Source organism: Gracilinanus agilis, chromosome 3 (assembly GCF_016433145.1).
Source record: "Gracilinanus agilis isolate LMUSP501 chromosome 3, AgileGrace, whole genome shotgun sequence".
Lineage (NCBI taxonomy): Eukaryota > Metazoa > Chordata > Mammalia > Didelphimorphia > Didelphidae > Gracilinanus > Gracilinanus agilis.
Window position 1 is genome coordinate 371,436,169 of NC_058132.1, and position 25,338 is coordinate 371,461,506.

At 33.8% G+C, this 25,338-nt stretch overlaps 1 protein-coding gene across 1 annotated transcript in view; it reads right to left on the minus strand.

The window, feature by feature from the left end:
- Nucleotides 1–25,338, minus strand: part of TBC1D23 (TBC1 domain family member 23) — a 48,725-nt gene that overhangs the window by 12,789 nt on the left and 10,598 nt on the right. The window contains exons 2-14 of the mRNA XM_044670128.1: nt 23,117–23,228; nt 22,549–22,654; nt 20,700–20,904; nt 17,373–17,496; nt 15,505–15,629; nt 15,360–15,406; nt 14,054–14,157; nt 11,977–12,099; nt 10,829–10,921; nt 9,939–10,109; nt 5,786–5,828; nt 3,538–3,647; nt 1,586–1,728 (exon numbers count right to left, since the gene is read on the minus strand). Of these exons, the coding sequence (XP_044526063.1) occupies nt 1,586–1,728; nt 3,538–3,647; nt 5,786–5,828; nt 9,939–10,109; nt 10,829–10,921; nt 11,977–12,099; nt 14,054–14,157; nt 15,360–15,406; nt 15,505–15,629; nt 17,373–17,496; nt 20,700–20,904; nt 22,549–22,654; nt 23,117–23,228 (1,506 nt within the window). The remainder of the gene's footprint in view (nt 1–1,585; nt 1,729–3,537; nt 3,648–5,785; nt 5,829–9,938; nt 10,110–10,828; nt 10,922–11,976; nt 12,100–14,053; nt 14,158–15,359; nt 15,407–15,504; nt 15,630–17,372; nt 17,497–20,699; nt 20,905–22,548; nt 22,655–23,116; nt 23,229–25,338) is intronic.

Below are 25,338 nucleotides of genomic sequence, written 5' to 3' on the forward strand. Positions count from 1 at the left end.
TTCAACCATCCCTGGATATTGAAAGCAAAACTTAATAATTTCTTGTCTATTTTCAAGAGAAAGGATGCTTAGAAACAAATCCTCATTTTTGTTCTTTCACTTCAGTCATTTTTACATATAAAAACACATGCCCATCATTTGAGGAATATCACTGAAGAAAGGATGGCTGAGAGAGATTCAGAGAAACACAGTAAGAATTGTATACACTAATCCAGACCAAAATAAGCAGACCAGAAGAACAGTTTATATGATGACAACAATATGAAGAAAGCTAACAAACCTCACAACTCTGACTTCAACGAGACTGATAATGGAATATACCTTCCACCTCTTTACCAAGAGGTGCTGGATTAGAGATGTAGATTGACACATACATTCTCAGAAATACAAAATGTGCTGATCTGTTTTTTTAGACTATATGTGTTTCTTACAAAGCGTGGTAGTGCTAGAGAAGCAAAAACAGGCTATCAAGTAAATAAATTTTAAATGCAAAGAAAAAATGCAAGAGAGAAAAAAGGTTTGTTGCTGCTTAGTTAAATTCAATATATGTATTTTTAAATAGAAATTTATTCTAAAAAAATTTTTTAAGAAGTAACACCCTCTCCCTTGCCTTCTGATTCAAAGTTATGTGGTTGGCTTCATATTTATAAAGCAGCTAGTTAAGCACACTTAAGACAAGTTTCTAACAGCATACAAAGTACTTTATAGGTAACAAAAATTGAAGAAAACAGTTGAGTGATGAATGATGGAGACTTTACTTTCTCCCATCCCCTTTATCTGGGAACATTTAAATTCTGTAAACAAAGTTTTATGAAAAATTAAACTCACAAATTGCAAAGAGGCCTGTGCTTTGTTTTTAAGCAAGGCAAAACTTACTAGGCTAGGTTTTTGATGAAATGGAAAGGGGGAGGGGGATTTAGATAAATCTTTGATGAAATGGAAAGGGGGAGGGGGATTTAGATAAAGAGTCAGCAAAGGTATTTATTTCCCCAAAGGCCAAGCATCTTCTATTGTGCATAAGACACTGAGAAAGTATTCACCACATGTAGTAAATATGCACATATAGTAGTAGTAGGTATTATTTTCTGAATGAATAAATGGTACACCAGCTATCTACCCTATTTTTAGGTTCTAAAAGACTATACGATATAAGATTTTCTAGTTATTTTCAGTTCTTCCCTGTATTGTATGGTGAGTATCCCATGCATAATTCCTGTTCTTGGTGCCAATGGGAATGAACTTTGAGCCAAAATTTATTCCATGAAATAATATGTGGAATTTAATGGAATATGATTATTTAACAAAAATGTGCTTAAACAACTTTTCTGGAATATCTTTGTTGACTGAGGTATAAATGTACCAATTATAGGTTACAGCTCATAGATATAACTTTGAAAGAAACTTGAGAGGAAATCCAATCCAACTCCCTCACTATAAAGATCAGTAAACTGAGACCTAGTTAAGTTAATTTAAGAACGCTAAAATGAAGTCATAAACTTAGTAAACAGCAGAGCTGAGATTTGAGATCCAAATCTAACATTTTCCTATTGCACTCCTACCTTAACCTTAAATTCTGTAAACTCACCTGTCTACTGGAGTTGATGTATTCTCAATAAAACTGATAACTTTTTCTTTGACATTCACAGATTTTGTTTTTAAAGCAACAGTCATTTTGTTGACCAGTGACTTCATTCCTCGACCATCACTTGAACCATTAGGAGAATCACTCTGTAAGAAAAGAATTGATCTAAGGATTAATTGTCCCCTAAAACATAAAAGCAGACAACACTCATGACAAAGTTATGTAGGTATGAACTTTTTTCTTTTAAAAATATTTTTTCTTTCTTTCTTTTTCTTTTGAATATTTTCCTATAGTTACATGTTTCATGTTCTTTCCCTCAAAAATATTTTTTCCAATTACATGTAAAGATGATTTTTAATCTTTAAAAATTTTTTTAGTTCCGAATTCTCTCCCTCCTTTCCACTTTCCCTCATTGAGAAGATAATTATTAAAAATAGGTTACAGGGGGCAGCTGGGTAGCTCAGTGGATTGAGAGCCAGGCCTAGAGATGGGAGGTCCTAGGTTCAAATCCGGCCTCAGACACTTCCCAGCTGTGTGACCCTGGGCAAGTCACTTGACCCCCATTGCCTACCCTTACCACTCTTCCACCTATAAGTCAATACACAGAAGTTAAGGGTTTAAAAAAAAAATAGGTTACAGGTATAAACTTTTTAAGAGTGGAAGAAAACTAGTTCAAGTCTATTTACTTCTAGTTTTTCTAAACTGCAGAATTAAAAAGTGAGACTACTACTAATATGGCTAGTACTTTTTAAAATATATTTCTATCATTTCTGTTCTTGCTTCTTTAACTGTTTTCTCTTCTTTAGAAATTAAATATATGGACATAATGAAAATGTCTGATTTCCATGGCTAAACCCCAAAATTCATCAAATTGTCAGTGAAAACAAACCCCTCAGACTCAAGTCCTTTTCTTTTTCTGATTTGCAAATGTTTTGAAGTAGCTTCAGTAAGAATTTTTATTATATACACACACATACATGTAAATATGTATAGCATGTTCTGTCCTATTGTTACCCTTTTATTTTTAGATAGTTGTTAAAGCAAAAGGTTAGAGGCCTTCTATTAGGTCTTTAATCTGTATTTCTCAAATTAGGAGCTATGATGCTCAAAAGGGCTGTGCATTAGAAAAGCAGATGGAGATAAGAACTACTCAGCTCTAAAAAGATGCAGAGTATTGATAGCAGCAGGCTGCAAAGCACTTGAATAAGGTGAGTCAACCTTTCTTCCCAATCTACTGACTTATTTAAAATAGGTTATTGAAGGGGGAATCTTCAATAACCAAATCATTAAATTACAAATAAATTCATTAAAGTTCTCCCTTAACTGACAGGTGGCATCATCCACTTACTAAATGGTTTCTTTAATTCATGTAATAGTAAAAACTAAATTGGGCTAAGACTAAGATAGCCTTAAAAAAAGGAACTAGTGACCAAGAAATTCACTGATGTTCTGTTTACAGTTCTACTTTGGTAGATAATCATGTTAAAACCTGAGTATCTTGGGTCTAAGAGAAGAATATAATCATATTAAAAATAAAGACTTGAGCCTAATGGATTTTTTTAGGAAAAAGTAAGACATATAAGTCAGACAAACATCTGAAACTTTTCTTCGATTAAAGGTAATGTCTAAAATAAACTAATAATATTATCTGTTCAAAATAAGACTTTTTAAAAAACATACATCTAGGGGCAGGTAGGTGGCTTAGAGAATAGGGTTCAAACTTGACCTCAGATACTTCCTAGCTCTGTGACCCTGGGCAAGTCATTTAACCCAAATTGCCTAAACCTTACTCTCTTCTGCCTTAGAACTGATACTTAGCATTAATTCTAAGACAGGAGGTATGGATTTAAAAACAAAAAGCACACCATGAAAACTACTTAATGAATTGGTTATTATTTGTTTCCCCTTTCTAAACATTCTTGCTTTGGCAAAGCAATCTGTGTATTTACACTTACATCAACAGAGGAATTTATACTACTCCTGGAGCCTGAGGTGCTAGCAATCCAGTGGCCATATCCATTTTCTGGTCCATCCACATTTATGTCTGCTAAGTGCTGCTGGAGTGCTTATGGAAAAACAAGAAATCAAAACCGAGACATCAAAACTTTTTTAGACATAGTTATTGTATAATTACTATTATACAAAATTGGTTCCTTCTTCTGCAGGAAACAGTAAAATAGTATGGCCCATAGTAAAAGGCCATAATCTAAAAAAAGCCTCTTCTTCCCATTAATTTCTTATCCTTGGGCCATGCAGGAAATAAGAGTGGTTTTAACATAACTCTGGTAAGTTTTACATTTTTCCTTTTCAGGTCTTTTAAGCTATCCACAGGTAATCTCAACAACATTATTTTACAGGCCAACATAAAAAAAAAATCATGGGAGAGCTATTGCTGCTTTTCTTTGCAGAAGAAAATGTCAAGTCAGCTTTTCCTATGATGACTTAGCACCATTCAAAGTTAATTATTAAAAAAAGAAAGATATTAATTCCCAGTCAAAGCAAAGATTGGCAGGAAAAATAATTGTGCAAAACCTCAGCTCTATTCTATAGAACAATTTACAAATGTTAAAAATATAAAAGACAGAAATGTTAATGAACATCTCTATTTAGTCATACAAGTTAATGATGAAAATAATCACTAGATCCAGGACCAATGTCTTTATAAAATACTTACCATCACCACTACACTGATCTACCTATGAGTCATTGGCTTATCAGTGAACACACTGTGCAAGAGAGAATGACAAGCCATACTAATATAAAGAGAGATTTTTATATACTTTTTTCTGTCAATATACCATGAGCCTGAGTCATTTAGAAAAAATGAACTTCAGTGTATTAGGGCTTCTTGAAAAGGAATCCATGGCTACAACCTAAAACCCTGTTTTCTTCAGCATCCATACGAATTGGTTATTATTACTAATTAAGGCTTACAGATGAACATTTTTCATAATCATTCTCCCATCCTGATTATAAGATAAAGGTAATATGTCAATTCTCATTTGACTTTTAGATATGTTAAAGTTTCATGAATTCTCAAAATCAGATAGCTATACATCCTGAAACAACTCTAGCCAATTATTTTAGAATCTGGGGAAACAAGCTAACATCTTAAAAATATGAATATATCTAGTTTATTTAAACAGATATCATTTGGCCTAACTCCTAATCTGACTGAGAACTACCGAAGCTAGGGAACTGAACCACCCAAAGTAACACAAACAATGATGAGAATGCTGAGACTGGAATTTAGATTTCCTGATTCTGAGTTCAAGATTCTTTGACTATACCAGAAGATCTAAAAGTACAGGACAAGGACTTAAAAGAGGCATCTCAAGAACAAGATTTTGTCCCTAAGGTTAAAAAATAAAAAGACTAACTTTTTCTTTCAAAATTTTCTCCTTTGTCTCTGGGATGACAAATATATTAAGAGTTAAAGACTCTCTATCTCTCCAAAGAAGGTAGACTATAATTTCTGAGGCTTATACTTTCTCTTCTCTATTAATCAAATATGTAATCAAATTTTAGAGAAAGACATTTGGCATATTATGTACAGTGATGTACAATAATGATTACAAGTGCCAGTAAGGGGATCTAGTAGGTAATATAAAAGAGCATATATATGCATATACAATTAGTTTTAGTTTAGAAGTATAGTACTGTTTTCTGCAACAGTTACCTTTCTATACTTGTGTCTACCTTAATCTAATCAATGAAATTAATTTGTAATGCTAAAATACACAATTGATGGTGATAGGAAGCTAGCCAAGAAAACTACTAATGGCAGGAGGGAGCCAGACTCAGATTAAAAATAAAACTGTAGACAGTACACATATATAGCTCACACAGGTAAATGCAAGAACTTTACAATACAAATAAGGTCAATTAGTTATAGCTATTTACTAAATTTAGTGTATTATTTTCCCCTGTGTTCCCATATCTTCTTTGTAAATATAAATGACAAAAACTAACGTCTGGTTTGTATGTGTCTTGTATATACCTATACATGGAATGAAAACTCCTTGAGAGAAGGAACTATTTCACTTCTTTCTATCTTCAGCACTTATCACTATTTGGCAAAAATAGTAAGCATTTAATAAAAATTTAACTGATTGATTAAATTTTCCATCTAAAATTACTTCTGTCACCCCAAAGTATCCTCCTACCAACGCCAAAGGTAAAGAAATAAAATTATAAACTTACCCATAAATCCTCCACTGGCAATGCTGACATATTCTTTGTTTTTCTGTCATAGGAAATAAATATGCAATTATTTTCAAATTCCCCAGTTTTCAAAATGTTGATTATGCTGGTTACACCTTACATTTCTGGAAACATAAATCTGGCATTTTTGTTTTATCCTTTTGAAAAAGAATCTAAAAGGCTATACACGAAGCTGCCAATTTTCTTCCTGAAATTCACAACTTTAGTACAAAGGCTCAGAAATCTGTCTTGAAGATTCATTCCCTCCTACACTGCCCCCCCCCATGAAAACAGTTACCTCCTAAAAGGTTAAATAGTTCAACATAAACAAAGCTATGATATAAAATATACCACAGAAACACAATGGTGAACAGACACAACTAAAATGAAATCCTTCTGTGTTTTTAAAAATCCCTTTAAAATACTTTTAGGAGGACACAATATGAATCAAACCATATAAAATCATTTAATCTCCCCAAAATTCCCTCTAATAGCTAAAGTATGACTTAACAACAGAACATTTGTTGAACAGGAGTCAAACAAGCCCTAGAAAAGAGAATAAATATGAGGAAAATGGCCTCGGGCTCTCATATAGTCACTGTGCATCTTGCTTTTTCTGTAAGTTAAAGAATTCAGGGGGCAGCTGGGTAGCTCAGTGGATTGAGAGTCAGGCCTAGAGACGGGAGGCCTTAGGTTCAAATCTGGCCTCAGACACTTCCCAGCTGTGTGACCCTGGGCAAGTCACTTGACCCCCATTGCCCACCTTTACCACTCTTCCACCTAGGAGCCAATACACAGAAGTTAAGGGTTAAAAAGAAAAAAAAGAATCCAGTCATCTAATCTCTTCCATATAATGCTTCAATCATTTTCTGATTCCACTCTCTGATCATTTTTACACGTTAGTAAATCTGAGACCTCAGCAATGTAGCTACTTCCATTCTCCTGAACAGAGAAACTCTTTTATGACCTCATCCATATTCTCCCCAGAAGATCTACCTGCAAATGAGAAACTATCCACTAGGTCTTTTAAGAATATTTTTTAAATTGTAAACATAATGACTTCAGTAAAAACAACCAAATAAACATACTAACCAAGAAGCAAAACTTATACAAAACTCCTACTCTTTAGGAAGGCAAAAAACTAATAAAGAACAAACAAGAAAAAAAATACTTTGTTCTGTGGTAGCCTTAAGGCTTGCCTAGGTTCCAACTCTTTGATCTTTATTTCCTTTCTTTTTTTTTTTTTTCAACTAACTATATCAAGTGTAGATAGTTAAAATCCCACTGATTCCGTTTGGCCATCATTTCAGAATTGCTTCTTTTATTTCATTGTGTTATTTCAGTTATTTTTTAGGGTGAAATAAATATCTTTTATATGTTTTTGAAGATTAAGAATAGAAACAATGGGTTGAAAGGGAATCATCAGTTTTGTGATTCTTATGAAATATTAACATATTGCTTTCCAAAATGTTCCAGGATATAATCCCAATAAAAATATATCAGGATACATAGCCCTGGTCAACATTGGATTTTGTTATTTTCTTTGGATCTTTGCCTTTCCATTAAACATAAGTTATCTAGTAAGTGAATTAAGGAGTCTGTGCATCTTTTTATGTTGTTATTAACAATTTGTATCTCTTCTATTGTAGAATGTATGGTGACATCTTTACCTCTTTTTTTTTATCATATATTTACTGGATATCTTTGTGCCCTTCATATGCAAATGATTATTGATAATATATTGCAGTCTAGTTGTCCCCACTCTACGCCCCATGCATCTCTCCACTGCCTTTTGGGCTATCAAAAATTTTGACTGTTTAGAGGAAACTGTTTCCAGAACTACAGTAAACAGAAAAATTGAAAGAATGATGCTGTTTTTAAAAGAGGAATTTGAAGATCAGAAATCACTGAAAGTGTTGCACATCTCTTATTCAATTCTGAACCAAGCTTATTATCTCTATACAGTGATTATTCAACATGATAAAATAAATTCAATGGGCTACTTTTTCAAAATGCTATCTGAACATAATCTGAACAGGATTCTTCATCCATTTAGTTTTTCCTTGTAATATTGTTATATTGTTAGTCCAGTATCTTTTGAGTAGTCATGGACTACCATTGTAGTCACTGAGGAGGCCCAAGTAATTACTCTGGATTTCTTGCAATAAACAGTATCATCAGAGACAAACACACAGATGCAGACAGACACACAGTATCATGGAAGATATCCTCCACAGAGTACAAATGGAAAAGGCTTTCCTTGAAGAAGTTGCATTCATCCAGATTGTACTTGTTTATGGTTGATGTCACAGACGTATGTGTATGTGTGTGTGTTCCTATATATACACTCTAGAAATAATTTCCTACCTCACACCTCTTCTTAAAGATCTCTTTAAGGTTATCAATGATCTCAACTACCAATTTTAATTGTTTTTCTCAGTTCTCACTCCTTTTGACAATTCTGAAGCATGTCATTACCCATCTCTCCTCTCTCTGTTTTGAGATTTTCCTGTCTTGGCCTCCCTAACACTGTTCTCTCCTGGTTCTCCTTCCACTTGTCTAAATGCTCCACAGCCCCCTTCATGGTTTATCATGTTCCTTCCACTCCTCTTTTCTATTGCCCTTGGCCCTCTTCTCTTATCTCTATGTCCTTTCCGTTGGCTATCTCACAGACTATCATGATTTCAAGTGGCAATTTAAAAATCTATACACCCAGATTTCCTCTCTTTTGAGCTCTGGTTCTTTATTTCTACCTACCTGCTGCATATTCCACAAAGGCATCCCACCACATCCACCTTCCCTCCACAATTTGTCCTCATTACTAACTTCATTATTTCTTTCACTGCCACCACATCTTCCCAGTTACTTAAGTTTGGAGTCTCAAAGTATTCCCTCCTCTTAATCCCTACCTCTACACAGATGCCAAGTCCTACTTAATCTACTTTTATAAAATGTCTCTCTCCTCTTGTTGGCCACTAACAATGGCACCATGATAGTTCAGGTCCTTATCAATTCGCACTAGTACTCCGGGAGACAGCCTTCTGACTTGTCTCACTGCTTCCAGTCTCTCTTCTTGCCAATATAGCCTGCACCCAAATTTCATCAATTTAATCTTCACAATGCACTCCTTTACTAAAAAATCCTCAGAGCCTCTCTATCAGCTTTATATTACAATTCAAAAACATTTTAGTTTTTACATATTGAGACCAAGCAGTCTGGTTCCACCCCACCCTTCTGGGATTATTTCACAGCTCTCTATTCCATATATTGTATTCTAATCAAATTAGATTCACTAGTTGCTTTTGTACTTCATCCACATATTCGCCAATGTCATCCCCCAAATCTGGAATGCATTCCCTTTATATCCTCATTTGTTAAGATTGTTTTTCCTTCAAGGTCCAACTCAGGTGCTTATATGAAGAATTCCATCCTTGATATCCTCAGTAGAAAGTGATCCTTTTCTAAGCACTTTGGCCCTCTCATTTGTTTTTATCACAGTCAACTTCAAGTCATAATTTTTTGGCCTAAATCCTGTTTTTTTCTCTCTTAGATTGTAAGTTTCTTGTGGGTGTGGACTGTGTAACTGCCATCTTTGTATCACCAAGAGCTGTAATGACTATGTAGCACAATGGAGAGAGTGCTGAACTAGGAGTTAAGAGAGACATACATTCAAATTTGGCCTCAAACACACACAATACTAGAAGGGAAATAGTTCACATACTTTCATTTATCCATAAGCAGAAAATAACTAATGGGCATACATACACACACACACACACACACACACACACACACACACACACTTATTTATTTGTTTGTTTGTTTGTTTGTTTGTTTGTTTGTTTGCTTGCTTGTTTATTTATTTTGAGGCCTTACCTTCCGTCTTGGAATCAATACTGTATATTGGTTCCAAGGCAGAAGAGTGGTAAGGGCTAGGCAATGGGGGTCAAGTGACTTGCCCAGGGTCACACAGCTGGGAAGTGTCTTAGGCCAGATTTGAACTTAGGACCTCCCTTCTCTAGGCCTGGCTCTCAATCCACTGAGCTACCCAGCTGCCCCTGGGCATATATTTTTTACAGCATTCACTTTCTATTTGAAATCAGTGGTCAAGAGAAAAACACTTGCTCAGATACAGTCATTTACATAAACATACCTGTAAAAAGTGTGCAAGAACCATGTTCATATACATGTCTTCTTCTTCTCTGCCACTTCCCATGAAACAGAGGTGCTCTCCTCCTGCAACTGAACCAGACTCAATAGACTGCTTCTGGGCTTCTAGCAAATATTTTACAGATTGTGCAAATTCTGATGGATTCTGAAGCATCTGAAGTGGGGGGGAAAAAGATAAATCCTGCCAAACTGATTTTTCATACTTCTTTCAAAAAAGTTATATCTATTTTGTTATCATAGAATGTTAGCATTTAAGAAGGCAGCAGGAAAGGGAAATAAATAAAAAACATTTTAACTTAAGAATTTCTATCTCTTAATCAGTTTTGATATATACTAAAATGTTCAATGAAACAGTATGGAAGATGAATGGCAGCATATTGAAGGATATATGAACATGTAAATGTAGATATAATAGCTACTACATAACAAAGCAAAACACTTCTTTAGAAAATCCAGAGTTGACTACTATAGGATACCAGATTATGGTCAAAGATGGTCCAACCAAAAACAGTATCATATTTGCACTTCTAACAGCAAAAAAGGCTCAGGATTGTAATAATATTTCTCAGTTACTATTTTAAATGAATATTCATATTTAGATTTACTTTAAAACTAATATTTTCAGAATTTCTTATTCAAGTATATGAATTTTCCCCTAGGAACATTTTATCCTTTTTAGTTGAAATACTATGTAAATACTTAATGCTACAACTTATACATTTCTAGAAATGAATTTTAAAATAATAATATTATTATTATAATGATGAGACTACCTAGTCACTAAGAGGAATAATATATTCCTTGCTTATAGACTATAAGGGAAAAAACAGTATTGTTCCTTACTTTGCTTATTTAATCAGAGCTTATACTAACCAAATCTGAATCTAAGTGAAAAGCTGTTGATAAATGCCCAGCATTGTACTGTTCCGCAGGCCTGCAATCCACCACAAAGAATCGAACTCCTTCCTATGAGGAAAACAACATCTGACATGTTAGAATTCTCAAAATTAAAAGTTTTATGAATTCTCAAAATTAAAAGTTTTATTGTGAGGCTCATATTCAATAAACTGAATTCAGCAACTGATCAAAGCAAGTACTGATATGATGTGCTAATAAAAAAAATGATTATGAAAAAAAATACAAAAAAGGAAATTCTTGAGATTCTCCAAATAATTTTAAGATTAAATAATAAAAATGCCTTTTAGTATTCTTTATAATTTAAAAGCTTTAAAGATAAGGCAGTAATTGTCTATAGCACACTAGGCATTAAACAGAACATAAATCTTCTGAATTGACAAAGTCTAAAATGAAGTTCACATAATGAGTCATTTATTCTGGACTTAATGTCTTTATTTCTTATAAAAGAAAAATCAGATACTGGTACTCACTTTAATCCCAAACTACCAGTCGTAGTATTAAGAGGCAGCGTGGTGCAGTGGAATGAGAGCTGGATTTGGAGTCAGAGGACCAGGGTTCGAATCTTGGCTCTGCCATTTTACTACCTGTGTGACCTTGGACAAGTCACTTGACCTTTCTGGGCCTTAGTTTCCTCATCTGTAAAATGAGGGGGGTTGGACTAGATTGTCTCTAAGGTCCCTTCCAGCCCTAAATCAATGATCCTAAAATCCATTGGGAGAAGGAACATCGTAGCATAGCAGTTTTCCATTCCCCTCCCCGACATGTTTTTCTGATTCCCTGAAACAGCATCTAAGATGGCAAGACAGTACTTATATTTGAAAAATATGAATGATAAGGAAGGGTTCTTCTCTGGGGTTTTCAATTGATGACAAGTTAAGAACTAGGGAATATTTTTCTGAGTTTTCTCTTCTTACCACTTATGGTCTTAAAACTATAGTATAAAATTAGCTGAATCCTGAATCACAAAATATTATTAAATATCAAATTTTATCTTTGACCTAGAACATTAGATTTTTGAAGAAAATTAGTAACCAAAATTCCTTACATTTAAAAGGGTCATTTTTCAGAGAAAAAAAAACATTTTGTTTCTTTTATTTACTGACCCCTTGCTGTTGATTTGCTTGAAGAATCTCTGATACTGAAATTGCCAGGCAGAGGGCCTGACTCAGATCTGTGTCGTCATCCTTAATTCCCAGCAAAGGACTGCCAAATAAACTATGATTGTCCTAATTGGTGAGAGAGAAGGTTTTTTTTTAATTAGAAAATAAAAACAAAATCTGAGCTTTGTTTCTTTCCTAGAATCTTCTGAATAAATTAAAATCAATGCTTAATATAGTATGTATAGTATGTTTTTCAAACTGATTTTATGTAGCATCAATGCAGGTTAAAATCAACAAAAATATACAAAATTATATCTCAAAATCACAGTGCTCACAACTAGAAAGCCTAAATAAATAGTATGTAAAACATTTGCCTAGTAATGGTAAAAATCAAAGCTGTTATGCCTACAAATACCTCACAATCCAAAAAGGAGATGCAAAGAGATAATGCTACCTACCCCTTTTCCCTTATGTTTTTTGAAGATAAATTAAAACACCATAGCTCTTCAAGCAAGTTAGAATTCAAAATTCTTTAAAATGTGTAAAACTTCAAACCACTTATTTTTTACTTATACAATTACCAAAAATAATAGTGAAGTGACTGCTTTATATTTCTCATAGGTTTTAGAAAATAGAAAAGGTATATATTAATTATATAAAATTACCGATATAAAGACACTAAGTGATATTTAGTCTAACTTATGACTAAAACATTAATCTATAGCAGAGGTTCTTGACTTTGGGCCTGGAAACTTGCTTTTTAATTTCCTTTCATAATACTGGTTTCCTTTATGAGTCCATGTATTTCAAATCACTTGAACACATGATTCTGAGAATGGGTACATAAGCTTCACCAGACTATCAAAGGGATCTATAGCACAAAAAAAGATTTAAAAACCCTTGGTCTAAAGAATTTAATGAACTATTCTGAAGAGTGGAAAGTGATATCAGCTTGTAGAGAAAAAAAAAGAAAGTGACCTTCAACAAGAGTCTCCACAAGCTGAAACAATTATCTGGCACACTTAAGGAACAAAATATTCTAAAATAAGTTTTTTTTAGATAAAACATGTTTATCTTTTAAATACAAAAAATGTAATTTTATATATCAACTATTTTAGTGTTTCTAGTTGGTAAAAATTTTATTTAACGGAGATTCCTAGTTGTATGAACTGGGGTAATCACTGAACCTCAACTGCCTCATTTCTACTGCTCTTCTGCCTTAGAACCAATTCTTGGTATCAATTCTAATTCTGAAGATAAGGGTTTTATTTTTTTGTAATGTAACTGAGAAATGTTTAACAAAACAAATAAAAACACAATATACAACATAGATATTATTGATTTGTGGTTTTCTAAGTCAATATGCCTTGCTAAGGGATAGGGCTCCCTTTCGTTTCCCCAGCTCCCTGACTTTATAGCACTTACAATGCCTAAAGACCTTTTTTCCTTAAACTTAATCCTAACTTAATGACTATGCTTTGGAAGGCTGAGAGGGCCAAAAAGCTGACCTTTGAATAAGTTATTTTTTTCTTCATCATTAATGTTCAACACAATTTTTTAAAAATATCAGGTAGGGGTCAACTGTGTAGCTCAGTGGATTGAGAGCTAGGCCTAGGGATGGGACATCCTAGGTTCAAATCTGGCCTCGGATACTTCCTAGCTGTGTGACCCTGGGCAAGTCGCTTAACCCCCATTGCCTAGCTGTTACCATTCTTCTGCCTTGGGACCAATAGATAGTATTGATTCTAAGATGGAAGGTGAGGGTTTAAAAAAAAACACATAGGCAATAGTTTGGGAAGTTGTCATCAACTGATTTCCTCACAATCTAAAATAACTACAGGGTTCAAAAGCAACGGTCTGACAAAGTGATGGTGGATTCTTAGTACTTGTCTACATCCTGTCTTTTCCTTTAGTTTCTGTTCTTTCACTTAAGAACACACACACAAAAATCACATAACATAACAAATTCAAAAATGGCAGAAAAAATCCGGGGCATTATGAGAACTAAAATAGGTAAAAGATAAAGAAGCAACTCGTACAATGAAATGTAATATATATTCATTAGCCTCTTGCTTAATACCTTTCTAAATGAAGCTGGAGTTTTACTGTAATAATATTGTGCCAGAGAAAATAGATCTTCAATATCTTCTATATTCAAACTGGAGGGAGTATTTTCCAAAAACTCTAAAATACATAAAGACCAAGAACACATTTTTAAATTGTGTATTAAAGAATAAACTTTTGATAAACACAAGTTCTTTTCAAGTATAAATATCTTAGGGAATTTACAATACTTAATATTATAATATTAATTATATGAATTACTTTTTCAATCAAATGCCCATTTGAGAGGCATGAAGAATTTTACTGGGAAGTTGATAGTCATGCTGAAGAAAGTAATTTTTGGCTACAATTAATGCTTTAGTTATTTGGATCTATTAGTCTTCAATACTATAATCGTTAAATCTCATGGTTTCACAATTTATATTTATATTTTATATTTATTTTTTCTAAATTGCATGTAAAAACAATCTTTAACATTCATTTTTTAAAATTTTGAGGTCCAAATTCTCTCTCCTTTCCTCCCCCTTCTTCGAGAAGACAATTTGCTACAGATTATACATGTACAGTCATGCAAAACATCTCCACATTAGCTATGTTTTGAAAGAAAATAGACAAAAAAATCCAAGAAAAATAAAGTAAAAAAAAGTATGCTTTGATCTGCATTCAAACTTTATCATTTCTTTCTCTGGAGGTGGATATTATTTTTCTTCATAAGTCCTTTGGAATTATGTGAGGTGACTATATTGCTGAGAATAGCTAAGTCTTTTATGGCTGATCATCACACAATATTGTTATTACTACATACAATGTTTTCCAGATTCTGCTCAATTCACTTTGCATCAGTTCATATGCCTTTTCCGGGTTTTTGTGAAAACATCCGGTTCATCATTTCTTGTAACACAATAGTATTCCATCACAGTCATATATGACAACTTGTTCAGCCATCCCCAACAGATGGACTTCCTCTCAATTTTCAATTCTTTTGATACCACAAAATGAGTTGCTATAAATATTTTTTTACATATAGATCCTTTTCCTTTTTCTTGGGTCTCTTTGGGATATAGACCTATTAGTGGCAATGCTGGGTTAAAGGATCTACACAAATGAATAGCCCTTTGGCATGGTTCCAAATTGCTTTCCAGAATGATCAGTTCACAACATGGAAAGGCTTTTGAAAAATTTAGTAAGCCAGAGTTCTGTTCTTGGAATCAACAAATGCAGAATTAGAAAAGTACCACCCTAGTCCAAATCTCTAATTTAGCAGATTACAAAAATAAGGAGATGAAATGACCAGCATTTTATATATATATGAATATACTTACGAATAATTTCTTCTTTACTGTCAGATTCTTGTGCTAAAATAACATCTCTGTAATAGGGAAAAGAGATACAAATGACCAGTTAAAGTTAAACAAACAGTGATCAAGGAAAAAAGAAAAGAAAAATTATAGCCAACCTTATACTCACTTTGTATTGACAAGAATTATTAACATTAAAAAATAAATAAAGAATGGATCTGCTTGCTGTAGGTATCCATCCCATATTGCCTGAGTGACTTCAACAGAACAGAAACATGCAAAAAGGCTTCCAAGCTGTAATCAAAAAATGTAGCAAGAGAAGCAAAGTATTAGAAATAACTAAACGTAGAAACTTAAAACAGGTTCTGAAAAACTAATTAAAAAGCTAATAAGAAATATGTAAATTACATGAAATAAAATCATCTACACCTGATAGCTAAACTTGTTGGCATCATTATAAAATGAAAAGCCTAACATTTATCTTTACATATTTACCCATTCTAAAAAGACTTCATAGGGCAGGTAGATGGCACAGTGGATAGAGCATCAGGCCTGGAGATGGGAGGACCTGGGTTTAAATCTGGCCTCAGTTGTGTGACCTGGGCAAGTAACTTAATCCCTAGTGCCTAGCCCTCACCATTCTTTTGCCTTGGAACTGATACTCAGTACTGATTCTAAGATAGAAAGTAAGAGTTATAACACTTAAAAAAAAAAAAAAAAAAAAGACAGACTGAATCAGAATAAATCTTTCTATCAGCTTTTGTCACATTTAAATGGAACACAAAAACCACTGATTTGTAAAGTACTATTACAAATAGAGATTAAAAAATGTTGTCAACATCTTCTTTAATAGATGTTCTAGCAAAAAGCATTAAAGCTGAATAATGAACTAGAGGAATTCCATGTGAACTGGAACGACCTCCAGGAATTGATACAGAGTGAAAAAAGCAGAACCAGGAGAACATTGTACACAGAGACAGATACACTGTGGTACAATCGAATGTAATGGACTTCTATGCTAGCAGCAATACAACGATCCAGGACAATTCTGAGGGACTTATGAGAAAGAAAACTATCCACATCCAGAGAAAGAACTGTGGGAGTGGAAACACAGAAGAAAAACAACTGCTTGAAAACATGGGATGATGGGGATATAATTTGGGATGTAGACTCTAAACAACCAGCCCAGTGCAACTATCAATAATATGGAAATAGGTCTTGATCTATGACACATGTTAAAACTAGTGGAAATGCAAGTCAGCTATGGGGGTTGGGGGGAGAGGGGAGGCTGGGAGGGTGAAGGGGAAAGTAACAACATGAATCATGTAACCATGGAAAATTTCTCTAAAAAATAAAATTTAAAAAATTAAAGCAATTCATAAATGTTGGCCATTTAAAAAAAAAAAAACCTACCCAGGAAAACAAACTTCCTATTCAAAATCTCTGAAAAATTTGATTAAATGTAAAGTGACTGGGTGGCAGTTGGGTAGCTCAGTGGATTGAGAGTCAGGCCTAGAGATAGGAGGCCCTAGGTTCAAACCTGGCCTCAGCCACTTCCCAGCTGTGTGACCCTGGGCAAGTCACTTGACCCCCATTGCCCACCCTTACCACTCTTCCACCTAGGAGCCAATACACAGAAGTTAAGGGTTTAAAAAAAAAAAAAGTAAAGAGACTGGACATACAGAAAAATTTAACTACTTTTAAGTCCATGAAGCTAGTTTCCTGGTGGATGAAATAGTAATACAAAATGTTTTCATGCATGGCATCAAATTACTCAGACACTGAAAAATCTTTTAATAATTCTAGTTTACAAATAATAAAAATAATAATAATAAATACGTTAAACTTCATAGCAAAATATTCTGGAAAAAAGTGAAGAGCAAGAAAAGTTACTTTGGAACATAAAAATTCTAATCTTAGTTTAAATAGTAATGTTCTGTAACTTAGCACTTTTCTTCTTCTTCCTTAAAAAAATTGTACTATATATTTTTAGATAAATCTATTTTTCATTAAATGTCCCTACTTTCACTTTATTACCCAGTTGAGTGCATAGGAGTCTGGAGTCATCTTCTTTGTATCAAGAAAGGAACACAGTTCAGGCTCATGATATTGGATAAGTAATCGAAAGAGATGAAATGGTCTCCCCTTCAGGAAACAATCCCTAGAATGCAAAAGAGGCAAAGTTTTCATTAATTACACTATAAGGATATTACATGAGGTATTAGAGTAGCAACTCTTTTCTGCTGCCCCTTTCTAACTCAACGAAGCTAAAATATTATAAAGAGCCAAAAGTTCCAAGACACTGAGCATAGTCAACTAGCAATACTGAATTCTGTAATGCCTCCAGAAACACAAGGTTGGCTTGGGCTATAGGGCCAAGTATGAAGAGCAAAGAAGTCTAGATCTAGCTACAGTCATTCATTGTAGGAAGGATTTCCTATGTGTCTGAGTAACTTTCAATCTGGAGGAACCTGGGGTAGGGGACACTAGGATCTCTTTTGTTCAAATTAGCTTGGAGGGGTAGAGGGGAGAAGTGGAGAATTTGGAAGACACTGACAGTTCCCCAGCACAAGTAAAAAGGGAGCCAATTAGGATTTCCTTATCCATTCACTTAAGAGTCTCCTCAGTACTCAGAGCTGCCACAACAAATCCATAGATTCAATCATCATAGAGCACTATGTATACCATATACTTTCCTTGTTATCAATTTGGTTTCTAAGTAGACCAGGAGGCTGAGAAGCTCTGAAATTGGCCAGAACTATTTAGATGCAGATCAGATAGTACCAAACAGAATCCATACTTTGGGTATAACATGCTGACCAGAATTTTCTTGCTCCATGACAGACTAATTTGACATAAGTCAAAATTCTAGAATCTCCTTTGCGTGAAAGAGAGATAGAAATACCACACCTACTTTAGAGGGTTGTTGTGAAAATAAAATGATATGATAGCTATAATAGCACTGCTAAAAGCAAAAAGCACAAAAAAATTCAAGGCATCTTTATTATTATTTCTACTATTAATGAAGAAGATTCACTCAACTGTTACACTTAAACTATCAAAAATTTCATTACCAGGTCAAAAAAAAAAAATAAAAATGGCAAACAAACATGATCTAATATATGGATTCATTCCCTACCTCCTACCACTAAAGTAAGGCAGATTACAGCACACCAGCCCTTCTGGCCCATTCAGGGACCAATTCCTCCCTCCCAAAGGACTGGTACTATTGATAAACCAATACTATGCAAAGTCATCAAATGGATTTGCAAGTGCAAGAGATTCTTGCAGCAATCCTGCATTACACTAAGCATGTGCTTTGTGTTAGGCTCTATGCTAAGCTACCACCATCATATCCATTTCAGTTAGCGTCACCGACCCAAAATCAGAAGAACAGAAATTTTTCTGTATCCAGGTATACCTAGTTAAAAAGATAAACCTTTCCAAATATTAATAAATTCTGTAAGGATTTATTAAAGAAGGCATCACTGTATTTATGACATCATATGTCATACATTAACTGACAAAAATTAACAGGCACTTAGTAATGTAAAATCCTTTAATGGGACACAGTAAAATAAATACTTTGCTACATTAAAAATCATCACTGTAAATTAAACCATTTGTGTCCAGTTTAACTGATTAGCATGTTACCAAAGAGTCAACTGTCTTTTAAGCAAGCAAGTTTATCTCATAGTTCAGAATTAGAGAACAATCTCCACTCTGGCCAATTGCCTGAGATATGCATCCCATTGATCAACTAAGTAAAACAGTGTATGTAGATGGATCAACAAAAATCTGTCATTAGTGGAACAACTTAAAACACATATTCCACTAACTAGGAAAATAGAAGCATTTTCATAAGGAAAATATAGTACATTTTGACATTTTAACAAGTCATACTTTGGCAGACAAGATAGAGAAGCCAACTACAAAGCAAATCAAAAGAGAGGTTTCCATGCAAAACTTAAGTGAAGTACATGTATCATAGCTTTACCATGGCAAAAGTAGAACAAGAAAACATTCAGAAAATATTTCACAACTAGAAATATTAAAAAGTAATTTTCATAATAGTAAGAGTCCAAAAATCAATCTAAGGAATGCTTCAGTTCAGAATGTTCTTAAGATTTCCCCCTTTAAGGAAGCAAAGATGGTGATGACTGCAGAGATCAGCACTAAGGGCCATGTTATTAAAGCAATTAAACTAAAAGAATATATCCTTTGTTGGGAGAGAAAACATTTTTAATCTCTTTAAATACCTGTGCCTATATTTACAGTTTGAACATTAAATATTATATTAATTTCTCCCATGAGAATTTCAAATTCTCATTTGTGAAATAAATATGACATTTACATTTGAAAAAACTGTCCAAATAATTAATTTAATTTTTAATGAAGAACCCTTAGATCAACAGAACTGGTATTTTATTCAAAAGAAATTTTTTTTTTTGAGATCACTACTTCCTTTTCCATTTTATTTCATTTTTCCATTTTAAATTTCACTTAAAATTTTTTTCCATGGTTACATGATTCTTATTGTCTTCCTCCCCTCTTCTCTCCCCTTCCCAGAGCTGACAAGCAATTCCACTGGGTTATACATAAATTATCACTCAAAACCTATTTCCATATTATTCATTTTTGTAATAATCTTTTTTTTTTTTTATTTTAAACCCTTAACTTCTGTGCATTGACTCATAGGTGGAATAGTGGTAAGGGTAGGCAATGGGGGTCAAGTGACTTGCCCAGGGTCACACAGCTGGGAAGTGTCTCAGGCCAGATTTGAACCTAGGACCTCCCGTCTCCAGGCCTGGCTCTCAATCCACTGAGCTACCCAGCTGCCCCCATTGTAATAATCTTTTAAAACAGAAACTTCAAATCATATACCCATATAAACAAGTGATACATTCTATGTTTTCTTCTGGATAGTTCTTTCTCTAGATGCAGATAGCATTCTTTCTCATAAGTCCCTCGGAATTGTCCTGAATCACTGTATTAGTACAATAGTAGTAGAGTTTATTACATCTGATCATCCCATAATGTTTCAGTTACTGTGTATATAATGTTTTCCTGGCTCTGCTTATTTCACTCATCAGTTCGTGTAGGTCTTTCCAGTTCTTACAGAAATCAATCAATTCATCACTCCTTATAGCACAATAGTACAAAAGAATTTGTTTATAAGCCTGAATGCTTGCACTTTTATCGTATACTTTCAAAAGGAAACATAGGTTTATGGCAAAGTACTAGAATTTTAAACTTTTAAGTGACATTCCAAAAGTCTTCGAAACAATTCAGACTTGAAAAAGTTTTTATTTAGATAAATGTTAATTTTTTTAATTAAGAAAAATAGTGCACACATTATTTTACCTGGGAATGTACTTATTCATGATAGCATAAAAGCAGTTGTATAAATCACTGCGTGGAAGATGAAGATTCACGAGGGGCTTAAGCAAATGAATCCAGCCAAGAGACGTGTTGTATTTAACATTCCGTGATTTACAATAAAAGGTAATTACAGATTCAACATTCAAGAGTAATATATCAGCCTTTTCCTCTGGCATTGAAAGCTGGTCTAGAAAACAAATATAAAAATAATTAGTAAGTTAGCATTAAAAAGTCCAAAGTATCAAAATTACTAGTGTAATAGGCATTGAGAATTCTCCAGCCTTCCCTGATAAGCCTGGTGCCTAACTTAATCTATAAATTTGCCTACTACACTAGGTAATAGTTAAAAAACAGAAAAGCAAACCAGTGGAACAAACCCACTGTTTTGGCAAAATAAAGAACATAAATACTAAGTGGAAGACTCTTAATTCAATAAAAATTGCTGGGAAAAATGAAAAAAACTTAGGTGGAAAATGGATTTTAACCCACATTTTATGCCAAATACCACAATAAGCTCCAAATGGATAAGCAGTATAATTATAATAGACAGTATCATGAAGTAAGTTGGAAGAGGATGGATGGAGCTCCCTTTTATAAGCATGACTAAAGGGAGTTTACTTAAACAAAGAAACAAACAAAAAAAGGGCAGGAGAGATTAAAAAAATAAAAGGATGAAACAGATAACTTTAATCATACAAAACTTAAAAGATTTTTCCATAAACAAGTCAATGAAATAGAAAAAATTTGACTGTGAAAAAGATTTTGCATTAATCATCTCATAAAAATCTAACATCCAAGATATACTTGGAAGTGATATAACTTAATAACACTAAGAGACAATGCTGAACAGATATCTGGCCAAAGAATGCAAACAAAAAGGCTTGAAAAGAAGAAATGCAATCTAACAACAAACTTATGAAGAAAGTTCTCCAAACAACTCTATAGTACCATCATATTTATAAAAATTTCAAAGGCAATCTAGGTCTCAGCTCTTTCTTAGAAACATAGAGTTGAAATATTTAGAACTGGAGATTTGTAAGATTACATAATTCAATTCCTACATTTTATAGCAGAGGAAACTGAGGCCTACAGAGGTTAAATAACTTGTTCTAAGGGTCACAAATCTTATCTTGCATGAGAAATTTACCACTGTGGCTGAGGAAGTGCCTTGTATGCTCAGGGCCACCATTCTCAGCTAGTTACATGAAATCATTCCCCAAATACACCATGTTATCTAAAGTCAGGCTTTCATATGAGCCAACAATAGTCTACTTCATGTGTGATGTCACTGAAATAATAGGAAAGGAAAAGCAAAAAGAAGATGCTAAAAAAAGTAAGAGTGGGTAGGCCATCTCAAAGAGGAAGCAAAAATGAATTTCCACCAGCCATACAAAAGTCAAACTGGCCTCTATAAGATAGAAGCACACTAATCATCAGTTCTAACATTGTTGCTATAAGAACACATACAAGTATTCCAAGTTCCAAATACATATCTTAGTATACAATTTATTTGTAATTGGGGGCTTCTTGTATATGTGATCAAAACACAGCCTCCTAAGTTGTAACAAAAATACAGGAACATGAAGAACTAAGCATATAGTGTAAAGGGCAAATTCTTTTAAGTTTTTTTCTCCCTCAAAATCATTAAAGATTTCTGAAACTTGATGCGACTTTTCCCCCCACCTAATTGATATTTTCAAAAGGGTCCTTTGCAACCTGAATAAATATCAGATTGTAACCAGAAACCTCCTAAAGGTCAAGTCTCTAAAAAATACTTTTTTATAACTTCAAGATTTTATGTAGATTGCTTGAAAACAATTCTCATACTAACCAATGAGTTCTTGGCAATCCTTGTGAATTGTAGTCTGTTCTGGCAGATCCAAATTACCATCCCAAGATGCTAAACTGTCGCCTTTCCCTGCAACATTTAAAGCAATCTAGAAGAGAAAAAAAATGAAACCAATAGTTTCAGATTATTCCTCATACTTGGAAAACATGATATATTTTCAAATAAACAGTATTGAATTAAAGAAATGGATATTTTTAAAATCCAAGAATTAGTAGATTTATATTTTATCAACTAACATGTTCTTTCATTCATGCCCTAGTAACTATTATTCCCTATGATCTTGACTCTTTTGCCTGAGATGTTATTAGCTCTAAAACTTAAAAGACCTTAAAGTCTTTTATTACCACATGTATTAAGTGTTATTGGGAAAGCTATTTCAATATGCACATTTTTTTCTTCACAAATTTAACAGAAATGGTACCTTAAAAACTATGATATCCATAGTAATGAATATTCAAACACAAAAATGATTATATAGTCCACAGTAATGAAAATGAAACATCCTTCAGGCACTAAGTTGATTTTCAATTACATTTTCATTCCAACGTACCTTCCAAACTTTTGCTCTCAAGTCAGCAGGCAGTGGTCTCCCCTGAATTATATTCCTCAAAGTTTCAAGATCACAACCTCCAGTTTCCAAAGCTTCTCCAAGATCTTTTTCCCTAGGAAGAAAAAAATGTGCTTTCCAATTAATAAAAAAATTTATTTCACACACTCCACTTGGAATCAGGAAAGTCCTTTGTGATACTGAGAATATAATTTTCTTATTCTTATCAATGTTTTATTCTCATAAAGAAAACAATACTAATCTGTCCCTATCTTGTTACACTGTTCTGAGGAAACCAAATGATCTTCCAATATGTTAAACTCTTCGGAGAAAGATTATTAAGTGAATACTATAGTTTGCAAAATTCTAATAAATTACTTGGCATAATATTCAATATAGAATAAGTAAGTCAACAACTGTTACACAATGAAGAAGAGGCTAATGGTCACCAAGATATATTATGAAGCATACATTTGTTAAGCCTACAGCCAAAACTGGGGGAGAGAAAAAGGGAGTTTGAAATGCATTAATTAACAGCTTGCAAGATGTCAGTTTTGTGTTTATATTCCTAAATATATACTCATTAAGAGTATAATCAAAGGTACATATCTAAAGAAAAATGAATTGGGATTAGCACTACCATCAGTGGACCTGGAATACAGTATATATACGTAATTGCTTATCACTTTAATAGCTACCATACTAGAAATACCTTAATTCTAGGTAACCTCTACCAGCCAATTCCTGCCGCCTCTTGGGGTGCTAAGCATCAAAGGAAGCCACAAAGCTGAATCCATTTCAAATAGAACAAACTTATTATTAGAAGACCTAAGGTAGACCCTCAGTCCTATTAAGAAATCTTTCTCGACTCTTATCAACTCTCTATTACATTCTTCACAGTAATTTCTACAAAATTTTATCCTCTTTCCTCAAGTCCCCAACTCTATTCCCACAATAGATGATCTTGTCTCTTACTTCACAAAGATGAATGAGGTTGTCTGCCTGACAAGAACTTTTTCAGCTTCCCTCCTTAAAATCTTTGAGCTTCATTACCAACTGTCTCCTTATTTCTTGTCTCAGAGGAAGAGATGGTACCTCTTATTTCTTGCCAGGCTAATCTATCTACCTGTGCCCTACATTCTAATCTCTCATCTCAGACCTTGTTCAAGGAAATCATCCCACTTATCTAAAGTATCTTTAAGCACCCCCTCTTCACTGCTCCTTCTCATCTTCCTATAAACAAAGCCTTGACCTCTCCAATTCTTAAAAGCACCTTCTCTTCAACCCTTCTATTCCATCCAATTACTGTCACTTTTCCCTATGATTCCCTTATATATTCTCCAATATCTCAAATTCCTCATTGCCTACAAATTAGGTGCCTTCAAACCCTAATAACGCCTTCATTTAGGACTAAGTATAATCCTTAGCAATGTAGTTTTACTCTCTATGATTCTAATGAAATTGCTTTTCTCCAAAGTTACCAATACCTCCTTAATCATTTGGCTTTTTTCAATCTTCTTGACCTCTCTCTTTTATACCACTAATGCCTCCACTTCATTCTCTTCCCTTATTTTCTGATACCAGATTTCCCTGGTTCTTTCAGCCTCTCTAATTCTTTACTTTGTGTCACTCTCCTCTTCAGGAGCCCCTAAAACAGATTTCCAAAATTGTTTGCAGTTCTCTTCTCTTTATTTTGTGTATATTCATTCCTTCGACAATTGTATTCATGCCCACATCTTCAATGACCAACTGTCTCTAAAAAAAAAAAAAATTTGTCTTCCAAAATCTATTGGTCATTTCTCATTTTTTACCCTTCTTGACCTCCCTTCAGCATTTGATACTGCTGACAGGTGATACTGTCCTGATTTGTAGCTTGATTTGTTGATGGATATCAACAATCATTTATTATTGATTTTGTTGTTGTTCAGTTCTTTTTCAGTTGTGTCTGACTCTTCATGACTTCATTTGGAGTTTTCTTGGCAAAGAAACTAGAATGGTTTGTCATTTCTTTCTCCAGATCATTTTACAGATGAGGAAACTGAGTTAATCAGGGTGAAGTGACTTGCCCAGGGTCACAGCTAATATGTGTCTTGAGGCCAGATTTGGACTCAGAAAATGAGTCCTCCTGACTCCAAGCCTGGCCCTCTATTTATTTTGCTGCCTGGCCACAGCAACACCACTTCGTTCCATTTTACAATCTAGGTAATCTCATCTATTTTATGTTC